Source organism: Engystomops pustulosus, chromosome 3 (assembly GCF_040894005.1).
Source record: "Engystomops pustulosus chromosome 3, aEngPut4.maternal, whole genome shotgun sequence".
NCBI lineage: Eukaryota > Metazoa > Chordata > Amphibia > Anura > Leptodactylidae > Engystomops > Engystomops pustulosus.
The window spans coordinates 76625707-76639602 of record NC_092413.1 but is presented as its reverse complement, the minus strand read 5'-3'; the positions used below and the strand labels follow the sequence as shown (position 1 = coordinate 76639602).

The 13896-nt window shown below is 41.1% G+C and overlaps 1 protein-coding gene across 19 annotated transcripts in view; it reads left to right on the top strand.

Moving 5' to 3' along the window:
- AFDN (afadin, adherens junction formation factor) overlaps positions 1–13896 on the top strand; it is a 251176-nt gene that overhangs the window by 190756 nt on the left and 46524 nt on the right. For all 19 annotated transcript variants that reach the window (XM_072141135.1, XM_072141136.1, XM_072141134.1 and 16 more), the window contains 2 exons: positions 3340–3528; positions 3710–4765. In XM_072141135.1, the coding sequence (XP_071997236.1) occupies positions 3340–3528; positions 3710–4765 (1245 nt within the window). The remainder of the gene's footprint in view (positions 1–3339; positions 3529–3709; positions 4766–13896) is intronic.

The window sequence follows — 13896 nt, the reverse complement described above, 5'->3', positions numbered from 1 at the left end:
ATGTCTTTGTGTTAGACTGGCAGGTTTCCAACAGTCTGATTTATAGTCCGTTGTATGTGCAGTGTTAATTGCCTTCTGATGCGAGTATCAGCTGTTTGTGCTCTGTTTGAATGGACTATAGGAGTTGCAGTATGTTTAACATCAGCTCAATTTCTGCCTTTTTTCAATATTTTTGCACATAAAATTCTCAGAAACCTCAAAACCTTAAATTGAGCGCACATGAAAAAATTCTGCATTTTTTCTGCCGCAATCTGCTTTCTCCATTACACTACATCTATCTTTCCATCTATTGTTTTTTCCTTGTGTTCGCCTGATTTATTTTCAGTGTTTTTTTTAAACTGGCGCTTATGCTAAAATACGGGCCAACAATTCTAACTATATGGTGTTTTTGTTTGGTGTTTTTGTTAACACAGCACTATCCATACAGTTAGAATTGTTGGCCTGTATTTTAGCACAAGCGCCGGGGGATGTGTAGGACAAGTCTGGAGACCTGTGCACACCTTGGAGAACATTTATTAAGAACAGTGCACCTTACCTGCCACAAACATTACCTAGACAAAAAGTATGTCCCCTCCCCTTTGCAATAAGCATGTCACCCTCCCCTTCGGCAACGAGTATGTTTACCTCCCCCTATTATAACAAGCCATTTTTTTTTTGTTAATGTCCTACAGGACTGTGGCTGCCGACTACTTCCGATTCAAAGGATTATGTCGATGACCAACATTTTATTAACAAATAAAATGGTCAATAAGGGTGTGTCTGCATTTTTGTTTCCATAAACTTTTCTATTTGTTAATTATTTTTTTCTCTGCGACACTCTCTTCATAGTTTGCCATGGTAGTGGTGCTGTCTAGTTGACGGTGCTCATTACTGAGGGCTGGCCTTAGTGTTTTGCCTTTTTTTTTTTTTTTTTTTTTGGCAAATTCAAAATAATGCCAATATCATTACCCCTCTATCCACCGCCACCAGGGGTGCCGGGAAGAGCCGGGTACAAACCAGTACCTGACTGTTTACAGATGGTCAGGTAATGAAGTGGCTGGAGGCTGTTATTGTTGCGCTGGAATAGCCCCCTAACAGTGGGCTTTCCCCACTCAGTAATGGCAGGCTGTTGCTTTTTTGTATCTGGCTGATTTTTAAAACAAGGGGGCACCATGCCCTTTATTTTCCATTTCCGTCTTAAAAAAAAAAAAAAAAGCCCCCTATTGTTAAAGGGAACCCTACTCATTTTTTAAAAAATTTTGGCCAAAAGAAATGGAAAAAACAATGAGTTCCCCCCTATTTTCTAGACCAGCCAGATACAGAAAAACTGCAGCGCTGTCAGAGGGCTATTCCAGCGCAACAATAACAGTCTGCAGCTGCCCCATTACCTAACCATCTTTAGTTTGTACCCGGTTCTTCCCAGCAGCCCTGGTGGCGGCGGCATTGTTAGGCACACCATTGAGTACTCCCTAACTAGAACATTTGAGTTTTATTATGAATTGGTAACATGCATATTTATTTATTTGTTCAGTGGGATACACATGATATAACAATTTACTTGTGCCTAACCACATGTTGCACACTTTATATATTTTTCCAACAGTTTCCTGTACCCCTGTCTGTTTGTATTTTTTAAGCCCCATTGTGGACTTTTTTAATGGTTTTTAACATTTTTTGCACAGACTCTCAATAAAATATTATTTGTGTTTACATTTGATATATTTATTCTCCTTTTTTTCTTTTTAAGTGTATTGGATGCATTTCAGCTACAATATTATAGCTCGATTATGGCATATTATTTGAAAACAAAAAAATACACACACACACACACACACACACACACACACACACACACACACACACACACACACACACACACACACACACACACACACACACACACACACACACACACACACACACACACACACACAAAAAAATGGCTTGTTGTCATGGGGATGGGGACATGCTCGTTGTCTGGGGCGGGGGGCATGCTCGTTGTCTTGCAGGTAAGGGTTAACCAGAACTATAAAGGGGGAAAAAAGTCGTTAGGAACAGATACATTTGAGGTATATGGAGACAGAAAATCCAGGGTGGGGCGCAACTATATACTTGTGGACTCGGAGATGAGCAGAGAGTACAGGAAGACTTCATGGTGGACGGGTTAGGGGACAGGAATAAGATTACAGAGACAGGTGTTGAAAATACAGAAGTATCTCACACCACCAAAACATAGCCAGCCACCAAAAGATCCATGCAGAACGTGCACCCGATGTGCCCCAATGTGTGCACAGGTCTCCAGACATAACCTACACATCCCCGCAACACACAGTACTATCCAAACAAAAACAGCTTTCAGTTAGAATTGATGGCCTCGGACAGCCGGCCCATGCTCTGTAAGCCTGCTCAAAGTAGGTGTGTTTTAAGCACCAGCATAAGCGCAAGTTTAAAAAAAAAAAAAATGCTGCAAATAAATCAGGTGAACACAAGGCAGAAAACAGATGGCGGAAACCCAACCCACACAAAATAAATTAGGATAAGTCTCCCCCCTGTAGTAGCAATGGACGACATACACCACCTCCTGTGGTGTAGTTTTGTGATTAAATTTGCGTTGATTAAATTATCAGTTGATGTATCTGGTTTTGCACACCAAAGTAAGTTGATATATGCCTCTGTGGTGTATTTTTTCCACCATTGCGTGACTTAAGTGTTGCGTTTTTTTTTCTCACAAAAGCCCAGCAAAAACAATGTTTGCGACAATTCTACGCCAAGAAGCTATGTAGGACTAATGATAAATCTCCCCCACAGTATATATAGATATGCACTATACGAGTGTATGCAGCGTACATATAAAGTCACTTAATTTTTAAAAAATTTCCTGGTGGGCGTTGCTACACGTGGCTCGCTGTCCAGCAGGCGAGAGTTCAGACAGATGAGCTGATGGGCGATCGTGCATCTGTGCTAGGGGGAAGGGCGGGCGTTCAGTAGTTTCTGGCGGGGTGGAGGGTGGCTTCCAGTTTGCCTGGCATGGGGGCAGCTGTGCAGTCATGCAGGAGGATGGACGGATGCGCCGGAGGGTGGGCAGGAGTTTGAGCGGCTTTATGGGCAGACCTGGTCAGCGCAGCTGGCAAGTCCCCCATTACTGCTGTTGCTATAGCAGTCAGCAGGGAGATAAGGGCCCGGGAGAACAGCACTTAGGAATTTTGGTTCTGCTGCCCATCCTGGGCCCCTGTGCAACACAGGCCACGTAGTGGCTGCTACGGCTGTTACGCCCCTGTGGAGGTTTTGATGAGATAAATGCTAAAATAAATATTTAAAAAAATGTTTTTTTTGTTTTGTGTATCCCCTTTTTTTTCTCAGGAGCCACAAGTACCTTCAAGACCGGAAGCATATCCTATTCCAACACAGACCTACATAAGAGAATATTTTACTTTTCCAAACCCCAAATCCCAAGATCGAATAACTCCTGCACAAGGCCAATGGCCTGATTATGAAGACAAAGTGCATGCCCAAGCTGGTAGTAACCACTCTAGCATTACTTCTGTTCAAGTAAGTAGTTTACAAGAACTGCCAGATAACCAGTTTTCAGTAATGTTAATTTGTAAGAGCATAAAATGTCACGTATAAATCCGTAAAATTGTTAAAACTGACAGCCTCCTATAGCTCTATACCTAGCATAGTTGTATGTTTTTGTTTTATAATTTCGGTTTTTGTTTTTTTTATTCAACAGAGAATTGCACATTCCCAAGAAGAGTTGAGAGATGAGCCTGGATTTTATCCAGAGCGAAGTTGTATAGAACCCACAATGCGTAAAGATTTAGAGTTTTCAGATAGAAGAATAGAAAATAAGGATGGTTGGTTGAGTCATACCTCTACAATGGAATCCAGTTCATCCAGCCAAGAACATCTAAACAGTTCTGTGAAAACATATTCTTCCTCCTCCTCATTAAACAAAACTGGTCCCGGACGTTGGAAAACTCCAGTTCCATCTCAGTCTGCTCCAGTTGCTGCGTTACAGCCTGCTAGAACAGATCTACCACCGCCACCACCACCACCGATGCATTATGAAGAAGAGTTTGAGAAATTGGAGACTGTTCACATGGATATACCTCTTCCTCCTCCACCATCACAGAGTCAGTTGAACTCTCAATTAAATTTACAATCTGCTGCATTAGAGAGGAAAAAAAGAGAAGAACATCAAAGATGGTACGAAAAAGAAAAGGCTCGCTTAGAGGAGGAAAGAGAAAGAAAGAGAAGAGAACAAGAAAGGAAACTTGGCAAAGTACAGGTCCAGCCTTCCACCTCTCCACAAGCTATTCCACAACCACCAGCACCATCGATCAATATACCACAGACCAAACCAGAGAAACCTGCAAGTTTTTCCCGCCCACAAGAAACTGTTATCCGCGAGTTGCAACCTCAACAGCAGCCACGCACAATAGAGAGACGAGACCTTCAGTACATTACTGTCAGCAAAGAGGAACTTTCCTCCAGCGATAGTCTTTCTCCCGATCCTTGGAAGCGAGATGCCAAGGAGAAGTTGGAAAAGCAGCAACAAATGCATATTGTAGATATGCTTAGCAAGGAAATCAATGATCTACAGAATAAAGTAGAACGATCTGCTGAAGAAAATGACAGATTACGCAAATTAATGCTAGAGTGGCAGTTCCAGAAGAGGCTTCAAGAGTCCAAACAAAAAGATGAAGATGATGATGAGGATGAAGATGATGATGATATGGACACTATACTTATTATGCAGCGCCTGGAAGCAGAAAAAAAAGCAAGGGTAATGGCATTTCTGTTCATTCTAAAAACACAGTCTTGTGGTTTCAATGTATAAAAATTAATGTATAGCAAATGTACTATGTACTAAATATGAGGGTATAGTAGTCTTAAAATTCTAAAATTAATGATTTAAAAAAAAAATTAAATACATTACACAGATATTCCATTGTAGCTATAGCAAAGTAAGTTAATATGACTTTTATGTAGTGAATTTAAACGGCTATTTCCACGAAGATAAGATTCTTAATTATACTCAGGATAACAAAATAACACATTCCCTAATTTACTGTTGTTAGGAAAAATACAGCATTTCACAGATATACTTCCAACCTGTTTCGATCAGTCCTGGTGTACACAGTTTTGGTTGTCCTGATATCCAACCGTATATCTTCTGACTTTGGTTTTGGTAGGAAAGTTTCTTATGAAAATCTTCTCCTGCCTCACACTGCATTGTGTCTTGGCATTAACACCTCCCACCTGCATTTCAAGAAGAGCTCTCTCTCAAACACACACAGACTTTCACACTTCCTGCCAGCAAACAGCTTATCAAGCTTCAGGCAAGATAACATCTTTATTTCAGGGGTAGGAGGCATGTAGCAGTGCTGTGTGTGCGTGATATAGCTGAGTTAGCAGTGCTGGAGAGTGTCATTGTGTGTTATATGCATCATCTCATCATCTCTCATTTCTGATCGGTCTCCTCTCTTTTTCTATGTGTCAGATACTAGTGAAGCTAAATAAGTGCTAACATTATCAGGGTACAGGTTTATCTACAGATTGTCAGCCCACACGCTGGAATTATAGACTGACCATCACTGAGTGATATCAGCTAAAATGGTAAAATTGTAAAGTAAGGGAGTAAAAATTTGTTTGTGTAAACAACATTAGGGGGTTAAAGGAAATCTATCACCAGATCAAGTACCAAGCACACTGACATATTGGTGTATGTGTGTTTCCTTGGCTTCTTATGTCCTGGTTTGACCTAAAAAAAAAAAAGCTTTTAAAATTATGCAAATGAGTTCTTCAGGCTCATTTTTATAATTTTTTAAATCCCTTTTTTCTTAAAAACAAGGGCATAAGAAGCTAAAAAAAGAGCAGATACTGCCAGAGGTGGGATACATCGGTATGTCTAAATGTTTGGTTTACAATCCTTGATCTGCATGTGTGTAACGTTCTTGTGGGCTCAGTTTTTTTGACTTTCACTCTGCGCTCCAAATAACACCTCTACTTTATTCTTTGGTTCAGTGCGATTGTGGTGATACCACATTTTTAAACAGGTTTTATTGCATTTTAATACATTTTCAAAAAAATTAACAAATGAAAAAAAAAAAATTGCCATCTTCTGAAGCTAATAACTTTTTCATACTTTGTTGTACGGATCTGTGTGATGTGTAATTTTTTGCGAAATGAGCCGACGTTTTCATTGCTTCCTTTTTGAGGACTGTGCAACATTTTGATCACTTTTTATTACATTTTTTATATCATATAAAAAGTCGCGTTTTGGACATTTGGGCGCCATTTCCTGTTTTGGAGGTCACTGTGTTTATGATTTTACGTTTTTTTTATTATGTTTTATATCAGTTCTTTCGGAAAGGGGGGTGATTTTAATTTTTAATATTTTATACATTTTTTACATTTTTTTTTTTTATTTATTTTCACTATTTCTTAGACCATCTAGGGTACATTAACCCTAGATGGTCCAATCGTGCTTACTATATACTGCAATGCTACTGTATTGCAGTATATGGCATTTTTGCATATGATTCATCACAATGAGCCATTACGGGGGAGTGCAAGCACCGACCGCGGGTGATAGCGATGTGTCTTTGCTGCAATAAGCAGCAAAGCCCATCTCTGTAAGAAGAGGGCTCAGCCGGTGAGCCCTCTTCATACACCCTGCATAGCTCTGTGGCGGATATATCCGCTACAGAGCGTGAAGGGGTTAAAGAACATCTACCACCAAGATGAAGAACTTTATGCAAATGAGCCTGAGGGGCTCCAGGCTCCATTAACACCCTAGGGAGCCTGGAACCCCTCAGGCTCATTTGCATACAGTCCTTTATCCTGGTGGTAGATGCCATTTAATTGGTTCACGGCGGGGTTTGGGTCCCGATGCATGGATAGGGCTCACGGGCTGAGCTCTCTATAACCGGTAAGTCTTTATTGCATATTGCTGCAGTAGCACATTGTAATGAATGAGGAGGAAAATCCCCATATACTGCCATACTGTAGTATGGCAGTATATGATGGAATCGATCAGACAACCTAGGGTTACTATTTTTAAATAATAAAAATTAAAAAAATAAAAAGTTAAAAAAAATTATAATTAATCCCTTCCCGACTTGCGCTGTACTAGTCCGCCCCAAGCCGGGTCCCCCTTCATGGAGAGGGCTCGCGGGCCGAGCCCTCTCCATAGCCGGTAAGTCTTTGCTGCATATTGCAGCAAAGGCTTATGGGTAACACCCGGCAATGGTGCGTGGGCGTCACCGTCTTGTCGCGGCCAAAGTCGAAAATGGCACTTTTTTGCCATTTTGAAACGAAATTAAAAAAAATCAATAAAAAGTGATCAAAAGATCGCACAGTCCTAAAAATTCTAGCAATGAAAACACCGTCAAAAGTCTCAAAAAATGACACCACCCACAGCTCCGTACATACATACACCAAAGTATGAAAAAGTTATTGGCGCCAGAAGATGGCAAAATTAAAAAAAAAAAAAGATTTGTAAAGGAGGTTTTAATTTTTGTAAATGTATGAAAACATTAGAAAACCTATACAAATTTGGTATCCCCGTAATCACAACAACTCAAAGAATAAAGTAGACATGTCTTTTGGGGCGCACAGTGAAAGCTGTAAAATCCAAGCCCAAAAGAATTTTTTCCCCGCTTCCCATTACACGGCATGGAATATTAAATACCGTCATTTTGAAGTGCAATTTGTTACGCAAAAAATAAATGATCACACAGCTCTTTATGTGAAAAAATAAAAAAGTTATGGTTTTGAAGGTGGGGAGTGAAAAATGGAAGTGAAAAAACTAAAAACGGCCAAGTCTGTCCCTAGAACAGATATAAAAATAAATAAACCGTAAAAATCAAAAACACATTAGGTATCGACTCGCCCAAAAATGCAAAATACAATAACGTTTTTTCACTGCTTTTAACCCCATAACAGGAAAATAGCACTTTTTTTTGCCATTTTAAAAATATATTTAAAACTATAAAAAGTGCTCAAAAGGTTGTACAGTCCTAAAAATGATATAATTGAAAAGGTCATCAAAAGTCTCAGAAAATGACACCACCCACAGTTACGTAAAAACAAAGTATGAAAAAGTTATTAGCGCCAGAAGTTAGATTTTTGAAGGTGGGGAGTGAAAAATGTTAATGAAAAAAACAGGAAAGGGCCCGGTCCTTAACCAGTCAAGTATCACATCTGTTCATTAGTTATGTGGAAAAAAAGCAAGAAAATTGGAGCAGCACTTGTTCAGTCAGGGCTAAAGTCTTCAAATGCGGCTGATCCAGACGCATCAAAAGTTCAAAATATACCGGTAGTAGCGAAGCAGCACTCCTATGAAAAAGTATCTGAAGTGTCTGAGAACAAAACTATCATTGTTCCTCTTATGAAAGCTTCTATGAGGACCTCTAGAGACACTGCACAATGTCGCTATTTTAAAGAAATAATACCTAGGTTTTCATTTTAGTCTGAACAATTCTGACTGGGAGAGCTGATGAGTCCCGTTTAACCCCTTAATGACTAGGCATGAAAAGGCTTTGATGGTGCAAGTTTTTATATTTTATTGTATTGTACGTTCCTTTTCATTACTGCAGTGGCAGAAAATAGTTTTTTTTTTTAAACTTATATGAAACTCCCTAAAGGGAAATCCAATGATGGAGTCCTGCATATTAAATTTAGCTTGCATAATTGTTCCTGAGTGTTTTCTGAGGGACAGTCAGCCAATATTCATCTACAGACATTTACAGCTATGTTTACATATTATTAGGGGGTATGAAATACCGTTTCAAATGTTTTACACCTTGCCTTCTTGAAACAATGGGAGAGTTTTTTACATCATTGAGCACTTCATGTGATGAGACCAGGGTGATGTAGTCTAAGGTCCTTTTACCTAACATTAGCAAAATCTACCCGATGTATCTGATGACAAATCAAAGCAGGGCTTCATGGAGGCTTGGAGAGGAGGTGAAGACCATGAAGACAGGCTTTGATTTCATGTTATCAGGTACATACATTGAGTAGCTTTTGCAAATGTTACTTTGCAAAGGACTTTAGATGACATCACTGGTCAAATAACCTAATGTGCTGAATGGTGAGGAGGCATATGGTATGGGGAGGAGTAGATGGGAGGGGCCAATCAAACATGACACTCCCATCTCATTCCAGGTAAGATAACATAAAGTTGATCTTATGGATATATGAGGGGAAACTATTTATATGGTGGTATTTAGATAACTGCGCTCTGTCATTATCTGTATTTGTGAAAAATATGGTGACGTTCCCTTAAAGGACTTTTTTTTTTTTTTTTTAGTTTTATAAATTTGCACAAAGTCGAAAATGGCAATTTTTTGTAATTATGGTACCGTATATACTCGTGTATAAGCCGAGTTTTTCAGCACAAAAAATATGCTGAAAAACGTCCCCTCGGCTTATACATGAGTCTACTACAAAAAAAAATTACCACTTAAAAAAAATAAACTTAAATACTCACCCCCTGATGTCAGCGTGGCTCCCCGATGTCGGCGCGACTTACCGATGTCGGCGTGTTCCGTCTTCTTTCTTCTCCGCGGCTCTTCTTTCTTCCGGCATGGACGCGGCCATGTTTTCTTTGTGGCCGCGCATACTATGACGTCAGCAGCGGCCGCGCATGCTAGAAGAAAACATGGCCGCGTCCATGCCAGAAGAAAGAAGAAGAGCCGCGGAGAAGAAAGAAGACGAGACGCGCTGACATCGGGGACATCGGAGGGTGAGTATTTAAGTTTATTTTTTAAGGGCTGTGGGGGCAGGCTGCTGTATAGTACTAGGGGCAGGCTGTATAGTACTAGGGGCAGGCTGTATAGTACTAGGGGCTTGCTGTGTAGTACTAGGGGCTTGCTGTGTAGTACTAGGGGCTTGCTGTGTAGTACTAGGGGCTTGCTGTGTAGTACTAGGGGCTTGCTGTGTAGTACTAGGGGCTTGCTGTGTAGTACTAGGGGCTTGCTGTGTAGTACTAGGGGCTTGCTGTGTAGTACTAGGGGCTTGCTGTGTAGTACTAGGGGCTTGCTGTATTCCCACCCTCGGCTTATACTCGAGTCAGTAGTTTTTCCCAGTTTTTGGTGGTAAAATTAGGGGTCTCGGCTTATACTCGGGTCGGCTTATACTCGAGTATATACGATATATATTTTATAACATTTTCAAATTAACTCAGTTAACTTTATAAATGATTCCCTGTTTTGTTTCAGTTCTTTTAACCCCTTAACGCTGAAGCCACTTTTCACCTACCTGACACAGCCCATTTTTTCAAATCTGCCCTGTGTCACTACAAGTGGTTATAACTTCTGAACGCTTTACCATATCCAAGTGATTTTAAAATTGTTTTCTTGTGACACTTTGTACTTCATGTTAGTTGAAAAAGTTTGGTGGTATGTTTTGCATTTATTTATGAGAAAATCAGATATTTGGGGAAAATTTGGAAAAATTCTTGATTTTCGAACTTCAAAATGTTCTACTTTTTCAATACATAGTCTTAACCGCAAAAAAACGTAATAACTAACATTCACTAAATGTCTAATTTATATGGACATGGTTTTTTATGCATACTCTTATTTTTGTAGGATTTTATGGGGCTTTGAACGTTAGGTGCGATTTTTCATATTTTCATAAAAACCGCAAAATCCTGCTATTGAGGGACATGCTCAAGTTTCAAGTCACTTTGAGAGACCTAAATAACAGTAAAACCCCATAAATTACCCCATTATAGAAACTACACCCCTCAACGTACGTAAAACAACTTTTATGAAGTTTGTTAACCCTTTAATTGTTTTACAGGGGTTAAAACAAAATCAGATGCAATTTTGAAAGTAAAATTTTTTTGGCAAAATGAATGTGTTTTTCAACAAATGTACAAATTCTCAGTGGATAAAATACCAAAACGCTCCACAAAATTTGATACCCAATCCCTCCCGCGTATAACAATACCCCATATGTGGTGGTAACCTGCTGTATGGGCACACGCCAGGGCATCGAAGGGAAGCTGCGCCATTCAGAGCAGATTTTGCATTGTCACTTTTTATTGGCTATACAATCTTTATTTTTTTGTCAATTTGGACATATAAGGGCTTATTTTTTGCGACATGAGATGCACTTTACAAATACTTCATTTTAGTGGGTCATTAGCTTATTGATGAGATTTTATTAACTATTGAATGTATGGGTGAAAAGAAAATTGTCGATTTTGGTTTACTTTTCGTATATTTTGGGGGTTGTACATCGTTCACTAAAAATACTATATTATCTTTATTCTATAGTTCACTATGATTACGGTGATACCTCATTTATATAAACAAGGGTTTATGGGCCGTTTCACTCTGCAAAGCGCTTTTTCCATTACGTCCCCCATGACGGCACCTGGAGGTTGCACCTTGACCTTTGGTAGGGACAGGAAGTTGCGAAAGATATAAGGCCCCTCCTCTGCCGCTGTTCCCCAGTGTATTCCTGTCCCTACCAAGGGTCAGGGTTGCGAGACCTCGTCTCTCCCCTTGGGGGGGGGGGGGGGGAGGAATGAAATTAGAAACCCCCCCAGGACGGGCCGCGAGCGGGGGCTGTACCTCCCTTCCTGGCTGGACGTCTTGCGGGACGCGTCCTGGCTCCCCTCCTCCTGCGGCCTGGAGCTGAAGCCGAGGGGAGCATGGGTCTCCGGACCCTGGATGAGGTGCCCCCCGGCTTCCGGGCGCTACCTCCCACAGCTACTGCCTCCTGTACGCCGGTGCGTACTGCGCGACGGCCGTGTATCGCCGGCCGATTCGCGCATGCGCAGTGCGCCCGACTTCCGGGTTGGGTCACGTGACTCTTAAAGAAGCCATCTGATTGGCTTAGAAGGTGGCGGGAAGTTTAAAAGTGCTTCCTGCTTTGTGTCAGCCTCTATACCACCAACGAGTTCACTACTGAAGCTGTGGAAAATATCCTTTACTATGGCGGACGACCTTGGTTCTTCCCCCATTGTCCCGGGTACCGTGAGTACAACCAAAAAACTTTACTTAAAAGGGATAAAAATTTGGTGTGCATTATTGTTTAGATTCTAATATAGTCTGTCTCCTTGTCCTAGGACGACTCTTCTAGACCTAAGGACAAGGAGAAGAAAGACAAGGACCCCAAAAAAGGGAAATGTGTTACTAAATCAAAAAGATGTCTTTCCTGTAACATAAGATTATCAGATTTGTATCCAAAATCACTATGCTCTGAATGCCTAGCCAGGGCCCTACAACAGGAAAAGGAATCAATGTTAAATGAGCTTAAAGCGGCCATGCGGGAGGAATTCCAATCCTCTCTTATGATGTTTACCAATTTAAACCGACCGATACCGGGACTGGGCCCTGAGCCAAATCCCGAACCTGAACTGGTCCAGGATCCGGATTTATATCAAGAGCCAGCTCCTAAAAAACTTAGATCCCAGGACACTGATTCGGACTATGATAAATACTCTGCGGCTCCTACCTATTCTTGGAAGGACTCGCTTGATGATGTCTCCTCGGTGTCCGAGGATAAAGGAACCTCAAAATACCTTTTTTCTAATGAGGAACTGGATAACCTCCTTAAAGCTGTACGTAATACGCTTAACGTAGAAGAGGTGGTAGAGCCAAAATCCATCCAAGACGAATTGTTTGGAGGGTTAAAATCCAAAAGGAAAAGGGTTTTCCCCATAAATCAGACCCTAAAAGATATTGTCCAGGAGGAATGGAAGAATCCTGAGGGGCGGGCAAACATCACTAAAGAGTTCAGGAACAGGTTACTCTTTGACCCCAAAGAGACAGAAACCTGGGACAGCCCCCCCAAGGTAGACATCCAAGTGTCTAAGGTGGTGAAAAAAACGGACCTGCCATTTGAGGACTCTTCCCAACTAAGAGACCCCATGGACAGAAAGGCTGATGCCCTACTCCGTAGAGTTTGGGAATCTTCCATGCTCGGCCTCAAGTCTAACATAGCTGCTACCTCGGTAGCAAGAACTCTGTTCTTTTGGTTAGGAGAATTGGAAGACCACCTTAAAACAGATGCGGACAAGGATCTCCTTCTACAAACAATACCGCTGCTGCGTTCAGCGACAGGCTTTCTTGCTGATGCTTCAGCTGAAAACATCAGACTGTCAGCAAAAGAAGGGGCTCTATCTAATTCAGTCCGTAGGGCTATTTGGCTTAGACAGTGGGGAGGGGATGTAAAATCCAAGACAAAGCTCTGCAACATCCCATTCACAGGAGACTTCATGTTCGGCGCTGAACTGGATACTCTTCTGGAAAAAGCCTCTGATAAAAAGAAAGGTTTTCCGGAAATTAAGAAACCCCAGAAAAACTATTCCTTTCGGAATCCCAAGGATTCTAAAGACTCCAGAGGCAGAGGAAAACAGGGCCGCTGGTCCTTCAACAAAGGTGGAAGAGGCCGAGGATATCTATTCTCCAACCTTCCACATCAATCAAAAAAACAGTGACTACCAGGTAGGGGGGCGTCTTCTTTTCTTTTTCCACAGATGGGAAACGATCACATCAAACAAGTGGATCCTGAGTATCATCAAATCAGGTTACCAGATAGAATTCAGCTCCCCTCCACAACAAAAATTTCTTGTCTCCAACCTAACATCTCGGAGAATGACAATACAGCTATGGAAGAATCTTCAAGAATTGTTAACAATGAAGGTAATTGTTACAGTTCCCAAAGAAGAAGAAAAGAAGGGCTTCTACTCCCCCTTATTTCTTGTGAAAAAGCCAAATGGGACCCTTCGACTTATTATAAACCTCAGGCGGCTAAACAAGAACATAAAATACAAATATTTCAAGATGGAATCAGTAAGGACAGCCACCCCACTAATTCCTCCAGGCGCACAAATGTGCACTATCGACCTAAAGGACGCCTACTATCATGACAAGATTTTTAGGAGTAATG